This window comes from Quercus robur, chromosome 4 (assembly GCF_932294415.1).
Source record: "Quercus robur chromosome 4, dhQueRobu3.1, whole genome shotgun sequence".
NCBI lineage: Eukaryota > Viridiplantae > Streptophyta > Magnoliopsida > Fagales > Fagaceae > Quercus > Quercus robur.
The window spans coordinates 80,739,430-80,757,931 of NC_065537.1; the positions used below are offsets into that span (position 1 = coordinate 80,739,430).

Genomic DNA, 18,502 nt, shown 5'->3' on the forward strand with positions numbered 1-18,502 from the left:
AATCGAGCCTCTGAGGCTCGGTTTACAAGCTTTGACCACGTCTGATGTGGCAGAGTTGCCATCTGGCATTGACATGGAAATCGAGTCTCTTAGACTCGATTTCCACGTGTATTCCAACCGGAAATCGAGTCTTAGAGACTCGGTTTCCAATTGGGGTTTTTCAAAATTAACGTCTTCGTCTATTGTGTCTCACTTTCACTCACACCCTCTCACTCTCACACAAACCAGAGCGCTCTCACTCTCTCACCCTCAGTCTTACATTTTCATTTCCCACACTCACAAAACTCTCTCATTTCTCTCTATCTCTCACAAAACTCTCTCATTTCCCACACACACACAGAACTCCGCCGGCGTCGACGAGCAGAGCCCAGCCCAGCCCAGCGACGACGCCGACGAGGCTGAGCCCAGCCATCGGCTCCTCTCCTCATCGATCTCTCTCTCCCTCACTAGGAGATCCTTTCTCCTTTTCTCCCTCTCTCTCATTACCACCCCCATACCGATTCATTTTTCCTCACCATACCCATACCCATACCCATTCCGATTTTGGTTGGTAAGTTATTTATATGATTTTTTGTTTTGATTAATGTGAAATTTTGGGTTTGGATTTGGATACTTAACATCTAGGTTATTTATTTAATTTTCAGTTTTGATTTTTGTGAAATTTGGGTTTGGATTTTGCGGTAGATACTTTATTTAATTTTTATTTTATGATTTTTATGAAATTTGGGTTTGGATTTGGTGAGTGCAGATGACATTGTTGCTTGGATAGTGCATATTGTTGCTGCCATCCTTAAGAGTTTCCAAATTTCTGCCTTCAGGTTAGATTGTTATTGCTGATTAGGATTATAGCTTTTACGAGAGAATTGTATATCTCATTAGGCCCATTTGCTTGTCTATTAGGAGCTTAGAACTTACAAGTTTTTATGAAATAGTTATCTCATATATTTATAGTGCTTGCGTACCATTACAAATTACTAAATTATATGCATATAAAAAAGCACTTAGTAGTTTGCTATTGAAGAAACAAATTACATAGTCTTTTTTCAGTTATGTATTTTGGTTGATTGGTTATGATTTAGGTTTTTCGGTTAGGAATGGTTTTGTTTAATTAGTTTAAATAGATGGATTAGATTTAGTTTTGATTAAGGGATTTTGGTTAGAAGTTTTGTTTACGTTAGCTGGCTTGGCATAAATTGGTTTTAGGTATCTAGAAATTTCCATATAAGGAAGTAATCTCCCAGCCTTTATCGGACTATTCCACTCCCAATTAATAGGACACCTCAGAATTCCCATGGACTGATAGCATAGAGAATGGAACATTGGATGTTTCTATATTAAAACTCAAAATAAAATTTCAAATTAATAGAAGAGCAATTCATTGTAAAAGTTACCAAATGACAATTTCCTTTTTGATTCGAATAAGAACCAACTCGTTTACAAAAAAAAATGGCAGCAAGCCGTCATCATTCTTTCTTGCCAACGTTTTTTAGCAAATTGCACAGAAGGAATACATAAAACCGTTTATAGAATGTCATGTTATTTGCATCATTGCTTCATTTTTAATGTAAGTTTCCAATACACGTGGTATATACACAAGACTGAAACCACTCAAATGGTGCTGCATATTTCTGCTGCTTATAACTTGAAGCTATTGTTAAAACTATTGTTAAATGATTAAATTTACCATTTTCTAATAACTTGAAGCTTTTGGGAGAAATGGTAATTGAACACTCAACAACCAAGTATAAGAATTTATTATTTAATAATAAACGTCATATTCGCATGCATGATTATTATGGGTATAATTATTGATAAAGTGAGACATATGATGTTGACATAGATTTTGTGAGGGCATCAATTTAGAAAAATCATACCGGTGGTTAATGAACCAAAGGCAAGGAACCCAATAGTCTCTAAAAGGAGATAGTATATAGCAAAAATTTCTATGGGGGTTGGACTTTAATGAAACTTGGCTGGTGACATTTTTCAAACTACATATATACACATGTATTAAGAGTTTTTAGAAATTGTTTTGAAGTAGAGGCTCATGTGGAATATTGAATGGAGGAAGGAAAAATATGAGAAATTGTAGGTGCAGACCTCACTGGTAATTTTCAAATCTTCAAGGGTCAATTGAATGATTTGATTACGGAAAAGAGTTTACAAGTTTATGTCAATAGCCTTTTAAAGGAAATGATTAATTTTTATAGCTAAAGATTAATATCACTAAGGATCCCACATTCAATCTCTCTATAAGGTTTTTACCTAAAGTCTTATAAATAAGACAAACCACAACCTAGTTGGCCACCAAAACTATTTTGGGAAACTGCACCTATCCACAAAACACTAAAGAAAAAGAGAAAGAGTAACATAAATACATTGGGAGACAACGCACTTCGATTGCTAAGAGAGGTATGCACTATGTCCTAATCAAAATCCAGGATTACGTGGTCTAATGATCTTAGAACCAATTAAATGACATTTTGTTTGGTATTATTTCGCAACCATAGATACAATTCCAGGACTAAGTACAAAAGATGGCAAAGTTACTGACCCGTTATCATCCATGACAAGAACTTTCAGCCCTGAAAAATTTGTCTGACCATGATTTGCTGGTACTTTAGGTGTGAAGGGAAGCTTAGATTCATTTGATCGCTCTGGAATTCCAAGTTTTACAATGAAAGTGGCAGTACATCCCTTGGCAAGGCCGTCACTTTCAAGCCAGATATGTCCCTCCATAAGATTTACAAACCTGATCACATCATAGGAAAGGAAAAAGAATTACAGCTGCATCTTTATATGAAAATAGTCTTTTCAAATCTAGTCCACAAAAACTGCAATACAAAAAAAACAGGCAGAGACACCTGCATATACTGAATGTATAGCCTAACAAAACCAAACCAAAGCTAAACATCTAACAACAAAAGATTTAAGTACCTCTTACAAATTGCAAGGCCAAGTCCGCTGCCACCAGAATTTCTAGTTGCTGATGATTGACTTTGATATTTAAAACACATAAAAAAAAAGTAATTAAGAAATTTACTTATTATGTGGTTGTCATGACATCAATCACAATTATTATGATGTCATTTTTTTTTTTTTGAGAAGAATTATCATGTCAATTTGTAAGCATTTTGTAATAAAATCGATATAAAAAAAATTGTTTCTTTCATTCAAAAATTAATTTATTTACTTGTTGATATGAAATCAATCAATACTATTTAATACATTAGTTTCTTTTTTCTTTTTCTTTTTTTATGTTCCTAAATTACCCTTTAATCTCATGTTTGATAGTAAGTTTATCAAAGCCCTTCATTGTATTGTGGTATTTGTAACTAAGCATTATTCTGTGTGTGATCTTCTTCCAAAAAATAAAAATAAATAAAAAAACTGCGTGTGTTCAAAACTGTAACCTTAAAAATAAAATCCTAAGTCTAAAAAGCTTTGTGTTCATATTGGTCTCTTTTGGTTTACTCTTTCATCTTTTACTGAATTCTCATTGTACAAATTGGCTTTAGTTGCTCTAAACTCATACCTATATATTTAAGCATATTGTGTGTTCAATTTTGAAACTAACTGCTTATCATTCTTCTTCAGTATGGCTGCTGCAAATGCTGGACGCATTGACTATACACAGCCTGGACCCATTGACGACTCGGTGTTGTCACAGCAGGCGACGCATCGGTCCGAAGCTATTTGGAATGGGCGGGTAAAACACTCAACTAAATATTTACTTGTGCACATGCATTTAATCCATACAATGTACACGTATTTGCATATACTATATTAATCCATAACGAGATGTTATGTGCAGGATCCAGGGTCCATTACCTGCCGTAGTCGTAGTTCAGAGTTCTCCAAGCAACCTCCAATGGTGGACGACCGAGTGAGGAACATCATCACCACAATTGGTTTGGAGGGACTCCTGTGGGTCCCGGGTAGAGAGATTGACAATGGCCTCATAACGGCCTTAGTGGAGCGATGGCGGCCCGAGACTCACACCTTTCACATGCCACATGGTGAGGTGACCATCACATTGCAGGATGTGGAGGTTCTTCTCGGGCTTCCTGTTGATGGTGAGGCTATAACAGGGAGCACACAAAAAACTTGGGTGGATGTGTGCCGGGACTTCCTTGGCTTTCGACCTGTAACTCAAAACAACCATAAGAAACTTGATGGGCAGAGGATTCTCATCAACCGCCTTTTGGAGGAAGTTGCTAACCCATTGCCGCCTGATGCTGAAGAGGATCAGCTGCATAAGTACGCACGATGCTACATCCTAGCGCTATTGGGGGACACAATATTCATGGACAAATCCGGCGATAGGGTGCATCTAATGTGGGTGCAGCAGTTGGAAGACCTTCACAACCCACGGAGGTACAGTTGGGGAAGTGCTTGCCTTGCATGGTTGTATCGAGAGCTATGCAGGGCAAGCGAGGACACCAGTCAGATTGGTGGGTGCTTGCTGTTGCTCCAGTACTGGGCATGGGCCAGGTTCCCCTATTTGTGCCCGATAGTTGAGCGAGGCCCGCCAGTGGGTGCTTACGGTCCTCCAGTACGTGGTCCACTATCCCTGAAGTAAGTCTCTACCTCATACTGCTATAACATACTGTCTTCACCAAAGCACGAGTCTTATATTATGTTTTGAGTTCTTTTTCTATTTGGTTCTAACTTCTTCTTGAGTATTTTTATTTGCTATTTGAAGTCCTAGTCTCTTTAGGTTATTTATAAAGGCTTTATTGTAATCAGTAACACTCATAGAGAGAGTGAATTTTAAAAGAATGATGACAGCCACGAGTCTCTTTTTCTTTATTTTTCTGTTCACAGCCACCGAAATCTTTATTTTTCTCCTTTGTTTCATCCCAATCATGAACTACACAGAAACATTGGGGTCCAATAACACTTATCATTCCGGATTGATCATTACCCACTCCACAATCATGTAACTTGATTTTATTTATTGATTTTAAAGGCTTCTAGCAATTTTTTATGTCAACATAACAACATTTTAAACCGAGGTCCAATGTAGAATTTTATGTTAATCTACTATAATTTTGTGACTTTCAATATAGCTGGTTTGTGCTTTGTCTTTTAAAAGGGCCGTTTCTTATTCCAGTGATATTATTAATTAGTTTAATATCTTTAAGATTATCTCAGTAGTTATATGTGATTACATTATCTTAGTTTTAACAGACTCATAAGTTTTATATTGATATTGATATTATTAATTAGTTTAATATCTTAGTTTTAACATCCAATTAACATTAATTGCTACGTTTCAGCTTTTAGTATTATATTGATATTTAATATCTGTGATTACATTATAGTTTTAAGATTATCTCAGTACTTATTGATCCATTCTTCTTGATTGTAGGTGGTTGTGGGTCCCAAACAAGAAAAATAGGCCCGCCCACATTTTCAGGGACAGGTATCGCGAGCAACTAGCTTCCATGTTGCCAGACCAGGTATGAAAATGCCTTCTTTTACGCTTTTACGAACATCCATATAGGTTTTGTGAACTTTGAAATATAAACATTGTTCGCTAATATGTTGTGTACTTTTTTTTGGCTATTGTAGGTGGTGTGGCAGCCATATGAAGCTCATTTTGACGACCTCCCGCCGTGGTGTGTTGCAGGGAGGGCCGTATGGACGGCAACGGTGCCGCTTGTATGTTTCCACCTAGTAGAGAAACATACACCGGATCGTGTTGTTCGTCAATTCGGGATGATCCAAGAAATTCCCGAAGCTGTTAACACTGACAGAGTGCTTCATGGCATTGATTTGAGGGGGAAGATCGGTGTTAATTGGATGCAGAAACATGCTGTGCATATCCTTGAGTGGGGTAATCGCGTTTATCGGCGTTGTGAAGCAGTGCTTGGTGATATGCCTCCAGAGCACGAGTACCACGACTGGTTCAAAAGGGTGACTCGGAGGTTCATCGATAGGCCTGGTGCTGTAGTGACTCTGCTGGTAACTTCTCTATTTCTAACCCAAGTTACCGTGTTTCTTACCATGAAACCACTGTTTAGAGAGCATGATGTTTGCCTCGTGTATTTTTTGCTTAGCACTTCATCTCCCTTTAATTTGCAATTTTTAGTAGCAGAACCAACATTTATTTTATTATCAATTCGCATTGTTGATTTCGTATTGCAGGTCTAATATGTGTGGTCTTTTCATGTGCAGATTGAAGGATACGTCCGTTTGTTGAGGCGTCATCCAGTGGGCACGGAGGACCACAATGACATTACTGAGGTGCTGACGGCAGTGCAGGCGATGGTACGTGTCCAACCTCCTATCCCTGAGGCCCCGATTGAGGAGGCAGCTATGCCTACCGGCCCAAGCACGAGCACAGCTCCGGCCGGATGTCAATCCCGTCCGCCTGTTGCTACCCCTCAGCTTCTCCCTACCCCCGATCCCTCTGCATCCACCCCACATGCATCCGCCAGCCCCACCATCCCTTCATCCACCCCACATCCATCCCCTACCGTCACCATCTCTTCACCCAACCCACATTCAGCTCCTACGCCCACCATCCCTTCACCTAGCCCACATCCAGCCCCTACGCCCACCATCCCTTCACCTAGCCCACATCTAGCCCCTACGCCCACCATCCCTTCACCCACCCCCCATCCATCTCCTTGCCCCACCATCCCTCCACCCACCCCACTTCCTTGTTCTGGCTCTGACGTCCGTCCACCCACCCCACAGTCATTTCTTCAGCTGTCACCCATTCCATCCTTTGACCTGGGTACCCCACCTGACATGCAGCAGGAGCCACCCTCCCATAGTTCGTTTAGTACCCCTTCTTCAGCCATTGACCCACCCCATGTTCAGGCCGAGCAGGCGGTTGGGTTACCTACAGAGGCTGAAGGTCGGTCTAAACGCATATCAAAGGCACCTCCGTGTGGGACAGGGGGGCACAAACATGGACACAATGTTGGCCCCGAGGCATCTGACGAAGGACATGCAAGACCTCCTCCTCATTATACGAGACGGCGTAAGATTCAAAAAAGGTATCTGAAAGCTTAATGTGAAACAACACACTTTATTCCATTATTATTTCTCTTTTCACATTTCAATAACATTATTTTTGTTTTCAATATGGTTTGAACGTACATTATTGGAACTAGGTGAATGCCTCAAATAAGGACATTAGCTGGAGGTAGATATTCCAACAAGGATATGGTTCTTAAATGTGACAATGGAGGTAACCCAACATGTGTTGGTTGTTAAATGCTTTTGTTGCAATTTTATTCCTTGCATCATTTGTTATTTTAATCTACATATAATTTTATTCCGAAGATGATTGTTTTAGCGACGAGTTTGAAGAAGATGAAGAAACAATGTTTCTTGTTAAGGCGAGATCACGGAAAAGAATTAGGAATTTCGATAGTGTGATGGTTCTTAACTGTAACCTTAAGCTACATGTCAAATTAAGTATTTATGTGTGGAGTATTTGATTCATGAATTATTTGTAGAGAGGAATGACTTGTTTGATTTGAGATTTTTGTTAAAAAGAATTTCATTGCTGAATTTGCTATTCGTTCTGTTGCAGGCGACAGTTGGAGCTTGTAACATACCGGAACCTAATTCTTGGAAAGTTGTTGAGCATACCAAATGGAAGAGGTTTGTGCTCTTAAGCTCTCCTGTGCTGTCATTTCATATGCCAATGTGTATGTGTTAAACACAAATTTGTGCTTATTTTTGCACTTGTAGCACAATATTTTAATTTGTGTATTCTAAAATGAGTTGGTGATATTTGGAAACGGCATAAAGGATTGTCAGACCTTAGAACACATACATGAGCTGATGAGCCTAGGTTTTGAGCTTTGCTTAGGGAACCCATTGCATTAGCTAGTTGCTAGGGAATGGGATTTTTGAAAGTTATCTTGTTGAGTACCTTTTTTTTTTTTTTTTTTTTTTTTTTTTTTTTTTTTTTGTAGCTTCTTATAATGAACACATGCTATTAGGAAAAAAGTGGTCTTGAAGCCTTAGGATGAGGAAAGCTGAAAAGTGGTTGAGGGAGAAGTTTGAAATGTTAGCATTTAAAAAATTGTGAAGTTACCACTTATCAAAAAAAAAAAAAAAAAAAAAATTGGGCAGTTACCGAATCATTTTATATTTTCTGTGGAGAGTTGGATATGAGTTTGCTGGATGTGGAGGAATTTGGTTAAATATGATGATGATGATGTTATTAATGAATGGGATCCTTGTTACATCATTGGTGATATGGCACATGGTATACTTGCGGACTTTATTTGATATCTGCGGCCTTTGCTGGATTTGGTTTTCTCAAGGGTTTTATTATTTATGCAGCTGGAGCGGGCTTGGAAACACGTCTCCCACAGAAGCTATGCGTCTCTTTGTGAAAATATTGGAGGTCCATGCAATTAAGATTTTTTAGGGGCGTTTTCTTGTAATGTCGTGTAGAAACTTAGGTAATTGATTTTTTTATATTTTCCTTTTGTGTAGGAAGATGATCCAAGTTGGTATTCAAGAGCTTCTAACTTTGTTGCAGAGCCTATAGTAGATGTGCAAATGAATGTGAGTATCATGGAACTTGTTTATATTGTGTAGTTCCTTCTTCTTCTTCCTCTATTTTTGATTGACTTAATCAATGTCAGAGCAGAATTTCATCTTCATATTTTGTCATAATAGATAACTGTACAGAACAATGTGAAAAAAATCTCTGCCGATAACCATATAACCACTCTGATATCTGCTCCACCATTACCATTTATGCTTCATCACTACCATTGCTGTTACCCATCACTATTACTTCTATTCTGCTGCTGTTGCTGGCACTGTATTATGGCAAATACACCATCTTTTTTACATTGATGCTACTAGCAAGGCACCATAAATTTACAAAAAAGCATTGCGACCAAAGTGACGATGTCTCACTTAAGCCTCCATTATCATACCACTGTCACTATACCATTGCCTATCCAATCACTGCTGTTGCACTGGCATTCCCTGATTTCGACCCTCCTACCACCACCACTACACGGTTATCTTGAATTACATAACCAACATCACATTTCATCTATTTTTAATCCTCTGCCTTATTTTTTGTTGGTAAATTATGTATGCATTAAGTGGATCACTCAATACATTCATGTTTCTTCTGCTTTTGAAAAGGCCACCAAAAAAAGGAAATATTCTTGTTCTCTTATGTATCTGTTCTTGTTTGCTCTCACACTCCACTACTTACCAAAAAATAAAATAAAATGCTCTCATACTCCACTATGCGTCTGTTTTTAAAATTGGGATTGGAAAAGAGGGAGCTCTAAGTGATCAAAGTCTTGTGTTCTTGAGAGCCATAGGTGTAATAATTATACCTTAATTCTGCATGTATAGCATCCAGCTCTTTTTCATCTTTGTTCTTACTATGATTATTGTGTTTTTCACTTTTTCTTCGTCTTTTTGCATAATTTTTTGGATGGTTCATAGCATAATTCAAAAGTTGAGCCAGTGGTTGAGAATGGGAATTCGTTTCCTGAGACAAAGACTATTTCCACTGAAAATGGGAGCCTGACAGAAACTCAGGATAAAGATATTGTTGTGGAAGGCCTTGGCTCAGTTGCCATGTATGATCAATGGATTGCACCTCCAATATCTGGTCAACGCCCAAAAGCCCGATATGAGGTATTGTTATTTATTTATTTATTTATTTGTTATAGTATGAATTTGTTTCTGGCCTTTTCTTCTATTCTCTGAACAAAGCATTGGTCACATATTTTCAGCATGCTGCAGCAGTTGTGCAAGACAAGATGTACATATATGGCGGAAACCACAATGGTCGTTACCTTAATGATATTCATGTAAGAAAATTTTCTTTACATATACATCTGTTGATGGCCTCATGCGATATAGAAATAACATCTCCCATTTTGTTTTGCTCCTCGGGCTATCGCTAGGGCACTGCCTTTTTGGTTGTTGTCTCCTGTTTACTTGGTATTTGAATTGGTCTCCTTTGCTTTCATTAGTTCTCTGTTTTTCTTTTTATACGTTCGATAAGTAGTTACTCATTCACAAAAAACAAAGGAACAATAAATAGAAAGTAAAAGTAAGAGTTATTCTGGGCAACTTACAATTGTTAGCATTGTGCTTTTGTGATTCTAAGCTTTATTTTCTTGTGTGTTCATTTTTTAGATGGAATCTTGGTTTTACATTTAAACTCTTTTTGTTTTTTGCCTTTGCATTGATGTGGTTACGGATTTTTCCACCTTCCCTAACTTGAGTAATAATGCAGGTACTGGATTTGAGAAGTTGGACTTGGTCAAAGATTGAGGCAAAGTCTGGGGCTGAGTCCCTGGAGTCACCGTCTCCAGTAACGTTTGCTCCTTGTGCTGGTCATTCCTTGGTTAGTAAAGAGCAGTTTTATGTTTTCATTATGTGGACTTCTTGAAGAAAGTTTTTCTCAGTAATATATGAACTTTTGCATATTATCTATTTGTTTCTACTGGCATGTGTTGTAAGTTGTAACATTTTTTGTATCGGTAATGAATTCTTTTAAGTGGTGATGAAATTATAATCTTGCGTTATTTCTGTAGATACCATGGGAGAATAAGCTTCTGTCTATTGCTGGACATACAAAGGATCCAGCTGAAAGTATACAAGGTATAAGTCAATATCATTTACCTATCAAAAAAAGTCAATATCATTTACTGCCTTTTGATTTATTTGAGTTTGTGAACTTTGTGGAAATATCGTACTTATAAAAGTGGAAAAACCGTGGAAAGTTTTAAGTTAGAGAAACATTTATGAGCAGAAAATGGAACATTCTGCCATTTCTGACCTAAATCTATTGGTCAATTTTGATTTAAAACTTCCTAACAATGTCTGAACATGTGAATATTGGGCTCTTAGAAACATTATAGATGTGAAAGAGACATTTTTGAGGATATGTCCTTTTTGGCCATGTAGTCAATAATTTTGTATTCTTTTAAGTTAATGGTCCAAATTGTGTTATTTGGTAATTGTTTATACTCTACAATTGCTACATGTGATAAAATACAATTTCCTTATAGAAATGGGATGTGGAAAAATTTTTCCTTTTTTTTTTTTTTTTTTTTGGTACTATGAAAGCAACATTGTTACATGTTTTTTCCAATGTTGATTAATGCAGGTGAATATTTTGACACATACAGCAGAAGTAGTTAGTAAAAGTGACAAGCAGCGCTCAGCAATTGCAACCTTAAAAGAAAGGCATAGGGCCCAAGATTGGAAGGAGCGTCTAGATCGAGAGGAGTTAAGTTGTCCAACTGAAAAACTTGTTCATAGCAACGGTGAGGACATGGAGGTCCTAGAAATTGCAGATATGAGCAAGCATCCATCTGATTTTGATGGTAAAATTGAGATGTCAAAAAGTGACATAGAAGGGGCTACTTGTCCTGGTTTCTCCACAGAACAAGAAACAGAAGAAACAGGCAGTGCTTTATGGGACATTTTTCGGAGGGAAGATGTTCCTCAATTAGAGCAATATCTTAGAAACCATGCAAACGAATTTAGGCACACCTATTGTTCACCTGTTGAACAGGTAACTTATTAGCAAGTTAAGCTTCTGATTAGCCATGTCTCATGTGCAGTCTCTGATAGATAATGCTTTTTTAGGTTGTCCACCCAATTCATGACCAATCCTTTTATTTAACTTTGGAGCACAAAAGGAAGCTAAAGGAAGAATTTGGTGAGTATGATAAAAATGCAATAATATTTTAGTGATACCCTTGCATGATTATTTACACAATTACTTCACTTTTGTAGGTGTTGAACCGTGGACCTTTGTGCAAAGGCTTGGGGAAGCAGTATTTATACCTGCTGGATGCCCGCACCAAGTTAGGAATCTCAAGGTAATAAAAGAATACTAGTACTAGTAATAATAATTGCAAAAGTTCACCTTCTCACATAGCCTTGCATTTTCAGCTGCTAGGACTTTTTCCTGAAGAAAAATTAGAAAATAGAACATATACTAGTCAGCAACAACTGAAGAATTCTGTTAAGAAAAAACTTATGGTGCTGCAATATTTCAGTGCCAGGAACTCAACAAAAAAAAAAAAAAACAGGGAAAATTCTTTCTACGCAACTTGAAATCACCTTGTTGGGCCTACATATCAATCAATTTAAAACTTTACCTTTTCCTTTAGTTGCTCAATTTGTTCCTTGATAAATGTACGGCTGAAAGTATAGACCAAGATAAAGCATGTTAAACTACCATTTAGTAAAATATCACCTTTAAGTTAGGGATTTTATAATTAACCTTTCTAGCTCTAATGCTGCTTACGCTCCTCTCTAACTGTTCTTCTATCTGTTGGAGTTCTTCAAGGGAGCATGTTCCTAGACCTTGTCCTACGAGTCTCCTGAGGTGTATATATCTCACAGACTACTGTATGACTCTTTGTAGGTGGGGATTCAATCACATGCAGTGGATATTAGTGCAGCTACTTGAACGTGAGAGGTAGGGTCCAAGGAAACTGATGAAAAGGCTGATGAGGTTCTAAAGTGGGATATTTTGGATTGTTGGACGCCAGAAAATCATTACGGATGGATTGAATCTGAGTGTTAAACATGTTGGGTTTAGACCATCGGTAATGATTTTCTGGAGTCCAACAATCCAGAATATTCCACTTTAGAACCTCATCAGCCTTTTCATCGGTTTCCTTGGACCCTACCTCTCACGTTCAAGTAGCTGCACTAATGTTGGAGCTAATCTGAATGAAGGTTTTGAAACCTTAATTGAATAAAAAGGTATGCTTGTTTCCCAAATATTGCAACCTTGAATTAGCATAACGAGATTTTTATCAGAAAAACAAACTCAATTTATATTTATACAGCCGTAGGTTCAAAATTTTTGTAGGCTTTTAATGTGGGTGGCTGATAAATGTACCTTGATTTTAACTAAAGGAGATTCAGCTAAGGCTCTTGCAGTAAGTTGTTGTGTCACTGTGCAGAGTTTTTTAGCATTAAAGTTACCTCTATTGGGTTTCACTTTGTATGATTTTCGACTTTATTCATTGTATTACAGTTGTCATGAGGTCTATATGGACAGGTGCTACGATCTTTTAGAGCTGAAGGGGAAGGAAATTGCAGTTTTGGATGATAAAAACGGGCAAATTCATCTCCGCGGACTATCTCAGGTCCCTGTGAAGTCGATGTCTGAATTCTATGAGATATTTTCTTGTGGGATTCAGAGGAGGAAAATCGCGCACACCGGGCTTAACGATGTCTCTAGTAGGAGCCATGGGGTGCTAGTGATTGCCGTTTCTACTCCTTGTGGTGATGGCTCTGAGGCTGTTGTTACTGGGAAGCTGAACCTTATAGACTTGGCAGGTTATTTCCTCTTTTAAGTTGTGCAATTACAGGGTCATAGCTCAGCTGTACGTAAGACTAAAAGAGGGGTTTATTTCTGCTCTTTCCCAAATTTTGATTTGTGTAATTCTGCCTGTCATTTAAACAGGTAATGAAGATAATAGAAGGACCTGCAATGAACCAGAATTCGTCTCCTAGAGAGTGCCAAGATCAACCAGTCTTTGTTTGCATTGTCCAATGTGATTTATGCACTGAATAATAACAAAACCCGTGTGCCCTATAGAGAAAGCAAATTGACCCGTATATTGCAAGACTCACTTGGTGGGATAAGCCGTGCTTTAATGGTTGCTTGCCTGGTATGGACTTTGTCTCACCAATTATTCCTTTTTTTTTTTTCTTTTTCTTTTTTCCATTTCATGTTGTTGACCCTGCAATTTTTAAGTGTATTATAGTTTTTTAAGGGAAATTATTTTCTTTGATAATAGAATCCAGGACAGTACTAGGAATCTGTTCATACTGTGAGCTTGGCTGCTCGGTCAAGGCACGTATCCAAATTTGTACCTTCATCACATAAGCTAGAGACCCCAAAGGTTAGAATGGACATGGAGGCCAAACTGCTTGCTTGGCTTGACACCAGAGGCAAGACAAAGAGTGCACAACGAATTGGACCATTCAATTCTCCTTTTACGAGCAAAACTCTGGGTTCATTGAGCTCTGTTAAGAAAGCCAGTGTTTATCCCAGCTCTGTGACAGCAAAGGGTAGTACGAAACAAGGTGCTTCTAAGGCAAAAGAAAGGTATGGATGATTGATTGAACCTTTCACAGATTAAGATAAGTAACATTCCGATTGCCTAATTTGTTCAATATATGTGCAGGTTTGATCCCGTGCCTTTCATAAATTTAAACAACAACGAAGGTCTGGCCGATGCTTGCTTGGAGGTAAGAATCTGAAATTGTAAGATGCGCCTTGTACTAACAGCTCATTTACATACAGTTATTAACATTTCAGACATTGAGTAGATAGCTGAAAAACACTTTTTTCCCCTTTTATAAAGTTCAAGCTGCTCTGGAGGCACCAAGGGTTCTGAACTTAAAAAGCAGTGAACATTTCTCTGGACCATATGGTGTGGACATTGGAATCATTTTCTGTTTCTTAAACTTGAAGTGTCTTAAAATAAATAGCTTCATTAAGGATGTTCTTTTCTGCTTCTTGCAGGGGAGGATGTTGTCTTCATTGCCAATGATTGGCACACTGCTCTTCTTCCATGCTACCTAAAAACAAAGTACAAATCAAGGGTACTCTATAAAAATGCCAAGGTAAGGTGTCCTTGCGCTGATCTGGGTTACCTACAGAATTGTGGTCAACTTGGGAATTTCTATTTGTTAGGATCTAACACAGCTTCACAAATGATGGCAGGTTGCTTTTTGCATTCATAACATAGGTTAACAGGGAAGATTCTCCTTCGAAGACTTTTCACTTCTCAATTTGCCTGATCAATTCAAGAATTCTTTTGACTTTTTTGATGGGTAAGATCTTTTGGAGCTATTTATATTTCCATTTGAACAAGGACTTTCAAATTGATAGGAATTTGATGAACAATTCCTCTTGCTAAGTATTATAAGTATTTCTATTGTGCAGCTATGAGAAGCCAGTGAAAGGAAGGAAAATCAATTGGATGAAGGAAAGTTGGGGTGCCTACCACGAACCTTCTTGGAATGAATCTTAAAATTTTGTATGTGATAGTGGTTGCATCAAAGATGGTTGTTGTTGCTCCTCTGAAACTTGCAACCATTGGCAACGACAGATGCAAACTTTGAACTACATTTGTAGATTCTTTACCCAAAAAAAGAAAAAAAGATTTGTAAACAAATAAAATAAATGGAATGTTAAATTACTAACTTGGTTTCAAACTATTTGGGCTAAATTTAATTTAACACTCAACTACTGTTTGTATAATTGTACTGCTATTATGATGTTTAGAAATACTATTTGTATCAATTTAATCACTCAGCCGTGGCAAAATCAAGATTATGCTTCATTAGGTGTGAATTTTTTTAGTAACTTTAATAAAATGGCCACCCTCCAAAAAAAAAAAAAATTAATAAAATGGCCAAATTAAAGAGATTTTGGTTTTTATAAATTTGTCACAGTTTTAGTTTTAGTTGGGTCTTGTTAACAGATGCCCTTAGATTATTTGTTACCAAATCATTTTTAAGGACAAAAACTTAGTTAATTTTTTTTTTATCAAATGCTTTTAAAAATAGTTCCTAAACCTATACTTTTAGAGCATCGTAAAATTTTCAAGCCATTTAATAGTATCAATTTTGTCCCTCGACTTTCAAATCAATTTCCCCAACTATTAGTTGTATCAATAGTGTTGTTCATACACTTTTAAAACCAATTTCTAAGAATAAAATTAACTTCATTTAAATGTTGAAAGTCGAAATTAGCACATTTATATTAACATTGATGCCAATTTAAAGTTATATATATACACACTATTTGTCAAAGTAATGGGGAAGAATAACGTTTTAGTTAAGGTAAGTAATATTCCTATATGAATGCACTCAATTGTAAATTTGCAGCTGTTTTTTAACTATATATTTTTTTGAAAAGTAATGATATTTTAGCAAGGGAATAGACTATTACATGCACAAGGAGTGCCTTAGGAGTGCCTTTTTGTTAATAAGGGATGGTTTGAAAACAGTTTGAATACATTTTTATCTAATGTTTCATATTGTTTACAATCTTACAATTGAACGGAAATATGTTGTTGACATTGATGCTACTATCGATATCACCAAGATAACTCCATCAACAAGAGTTGCTCTCCATAATGACAGTTATGTGCTTCATTTAATCTTGCCAAGCAAAGTTGATCCATTGGTCAACCTCATGAAAGTTGAAAAGGTTCCAGATTCCACATATGACATGATTGGCGGTCTTGACCAGCAAATTAAAGAGATAAAGGAGGTTTGCCTCGTGTACCCTTTTACTTTCTGCATTTAAACTGGTAGTGGCAATGGTGACAGTGAAGTGCAGTGGACTATGCTGGAGCTTCTCAACCAGCTGGATGGATTTGAAGCATCAAATAAAAAAATGTACATTTCGTGTGTGTTTTCATTATGCAGATTGGGTTGTTTAGTTTTTGGTACTTTTCTTTATTGTGACCTCAACTATTTAAACAGATTCATCTCTTATTGTAAGTATTTGGCAAGCATGTCAAAATAGGCTTCATTCTTGTTAATTCCATAACGACCTATTGCACTGGGCTATTAAAGTCTTCAGAAGTGAAAGATTGTGTGTTTTCTCTGTGCATAATCATATTATCCCTTCTTCCTTTTTTCGTTTATTTTGTTTGCTGCAGGCTGTGTGCACAGAATCTGGGATGTTTGCTCTGAGGGAGAGGAGGGTTGATGTAACACAAGAAGATTTTGAGATGGTAGTGGCAAAGGTAATGAAGAAGGAGACCGAGAAAAACATGTCATTGCGGAAGCAATGGAAGTAGTGTGTCTCCATGTTAATGTTTTGTTTCACTCCACCACCCTGAATATAATTGATCCGTGGCTTTGTTCTTCACACACAGCCAACAGCTCTGTTCTTTGTATGGATATAAAAGCCACATGGGGGTGCCCACACTTTGTTGAAGTTTTTTAAATACCACTGGCATCTCTGTTTATTTTGTTAAATATTCTTATTGTGATACATTTTTATGTAATATGTGTTTTACTTCAAGTATCTAACAAGAATGTCCGTAGACAATGACTGTCAATCTGTTATCAATCTATTGGTTAGACGACCAGAATGATAATTACAAATCTGTGCTTAGTGGACAAGCACATGTGGCTTAGTTTTCTGGGCATGTGTAGCTGTAGCATGAGACATAGCACTCAGGGATCAATCCTACCATGTAGTGGTTGTAAATGAGCTAATTAGAGTTAGAACTTCAATTATATTCAAAATAAAATTAAAAGAACAAGTTTGAACTTTTAATATTCCACTCAATTTTCTTGCTTATAGTTTGTGCATTACAATGTGATATGAAATTATACTGAATGTGTGCTTTTTGTGTATTGTTGGATTGTGAAGACATGAGATGTTGATTTTCTTTTCTTTTTCTTTTTTTTTGGATTTACAGGGTTGGGTTACTTAGATGTTGGCAGTTGAAAACAAAAAAACCAGATTGTATAATTTTATTTTGTTCATTTCAGTTATATTTTTGGATTTACAAGGTTTACTCTTCGATGTTGGCGGTTTAGTAAAAAATTACCTGAAATTAGTTCTCAAATGGGGTAATAACAAAAAATTGAAAAAAAAATCCCAGTAGAAATGGGGTTACCATAAATGGAAATCAAGTCTAAGACTCGGTTTCTACTTATAGAACTCGAGTATCTTATACTCGGTTTCCATAAATGGAAATCGAGTCTCTAAGACTCGATTTCCATTTATGGAAACCGAGTATAAGATACTCAAGTTCCACTGGGAATTTTTTTTCTTTTTTGGCCGCAGGTCACCAAATTGGGGCAAAGGAAATTCCCAGTAGAACTCGAGTATTTTATACTCGGTTTCTATAAATGGAAATCGAGTCTTAGAGACTCGATTTCCATTTATGGAAACCAAGTATAAGATACTCGAGTTCCACTGGGAATTTTTTTTCTTTTTTGGCCGCAGGTCACCAAATTGGGGCAAAGGAAATTCCCAGTAGAACTCGAGTATTTTATACTCGGTTTCTATAAATGGAAATCGAGTCTTAGAGACTCGATTTCCATTTATGGAAACCGAGTATAAGATACTCGAGTTCCACTGGGAATTTTTTTTCTTTTTTGGCCGCAGGTCACCAAATTGGGGCAAAGGAAATTCCCAGTAGAACTCGAGTATTTTATACTCGATTTCTATAAATGGAAATCGAGTCTTAGAGACTCGATTTCCATTTATGGAAACCGAGTATAAGATACTCGAGTTCCACTGGGATATTTTTTTTTTTTTGCCGCAGGTGCATGGACCAGAATTCCCAGTAGAACTCGAGTATTTTATACTCGATTTCCATAAATGGAAATCGAGTATAAGATACTCGAGTTCCACTGGGATATTTTTTTTTTTTTTGCCGCAGGTGCATGGACCAGAATTAATTTTCTCCCCTGCAGCAAATTTTCCAGGGTCCAGAACACATCAAACAACTACATACGCTGTGAT

At 37.1% G+C, this 18,502-nt stretch overlaps 4 protein-coding genes and 1 pseudogene across 4 annotated transcripts in view; 4 read left to right on the forward strand and 1 right to left on the reverse strand.

Moving 5' to 3' along the window:
- LOC126724297 (E3 ubiquitin-protein ligase makorin-like) overlaps positions 1–18,502 on the forward strand; it is a 132,921-nt gene that overhangs the window by 54,250 nt on the left and 60,169 nt on the right. The gene's annotated exons all lie outside the window — the stretch shown is intronic.
- LOC126724286 (heat shock 70 kDa protein 6, chloroplastic-like) overlaps positions 1–18,502 on the reverse strand; it is a 70,441-nt pseudogene that overhangs the window by 10,886 nt on the left and 41,053 nt on the right.
- Positions 753–7,029, forward strand: LOC126722733 (serine/threonine-protein phosphatase 7 long form homolog). Its single transcript, XM_050425882.1, has 6 exons — positions 753–818; positions 3,598–3,709; positions 3,815–4,578; positions 5,375–5,465; positions 5,578–5,970; positions 6,184–7,029. Exons 2-6 carry the CDS (start codon positions 3,599–3,601, stop codon positions 7,027–7,029), a joined length of 2,205 nt encoding a protein of 734 aa, XP_050281839.1. The 5' UTR covers positions 753–818; position 3,598.
- Positions 7,167–10,739, forward strand: LOC126724306 (acyl-CoA-binding domain-containing protein 4-like). The gene is made up of 8 exons (XM_050428915.1): positions 7,167–7,207; positions 7,556–7,626; positions 8,317–8,380; positions 8,473–8,544; positions 9,454–9,648; positions 9,747–9,824; positions 10,256–10,366; positions 10,557–10,739. The coding sequence occupies exons 1-8, from the start codon at positions 7,202–7,204 to the stop codon at positions 10,722–10,724; spliced, it is 765 nt and encodes a 254-aa protein (XP_050284872.1). The 5' UTR covers positions 7,167–7,201; the 3' UTR covers positions 10,725–10,739.
- Positions 10,778–12,466, forward strand: LOC126722734 (lysine-specific demethylase JMJ29-like). Its single transcript, XM_050425883.1, has 5 exons — positions 10,778–10,813; positions 11,132–11,542; positions 11,617–11,689; positions 11,767–11,852; positions 12,404–12,466. Exons 1-5 carry the CDS (start codon positions 10,778–10,780, stop codon positions 12,446–12,448), a joined length of 651 nt encoding a protein of 216 aa, XP_050281840.1. The 3' UTR covers positions 12,449–12,466.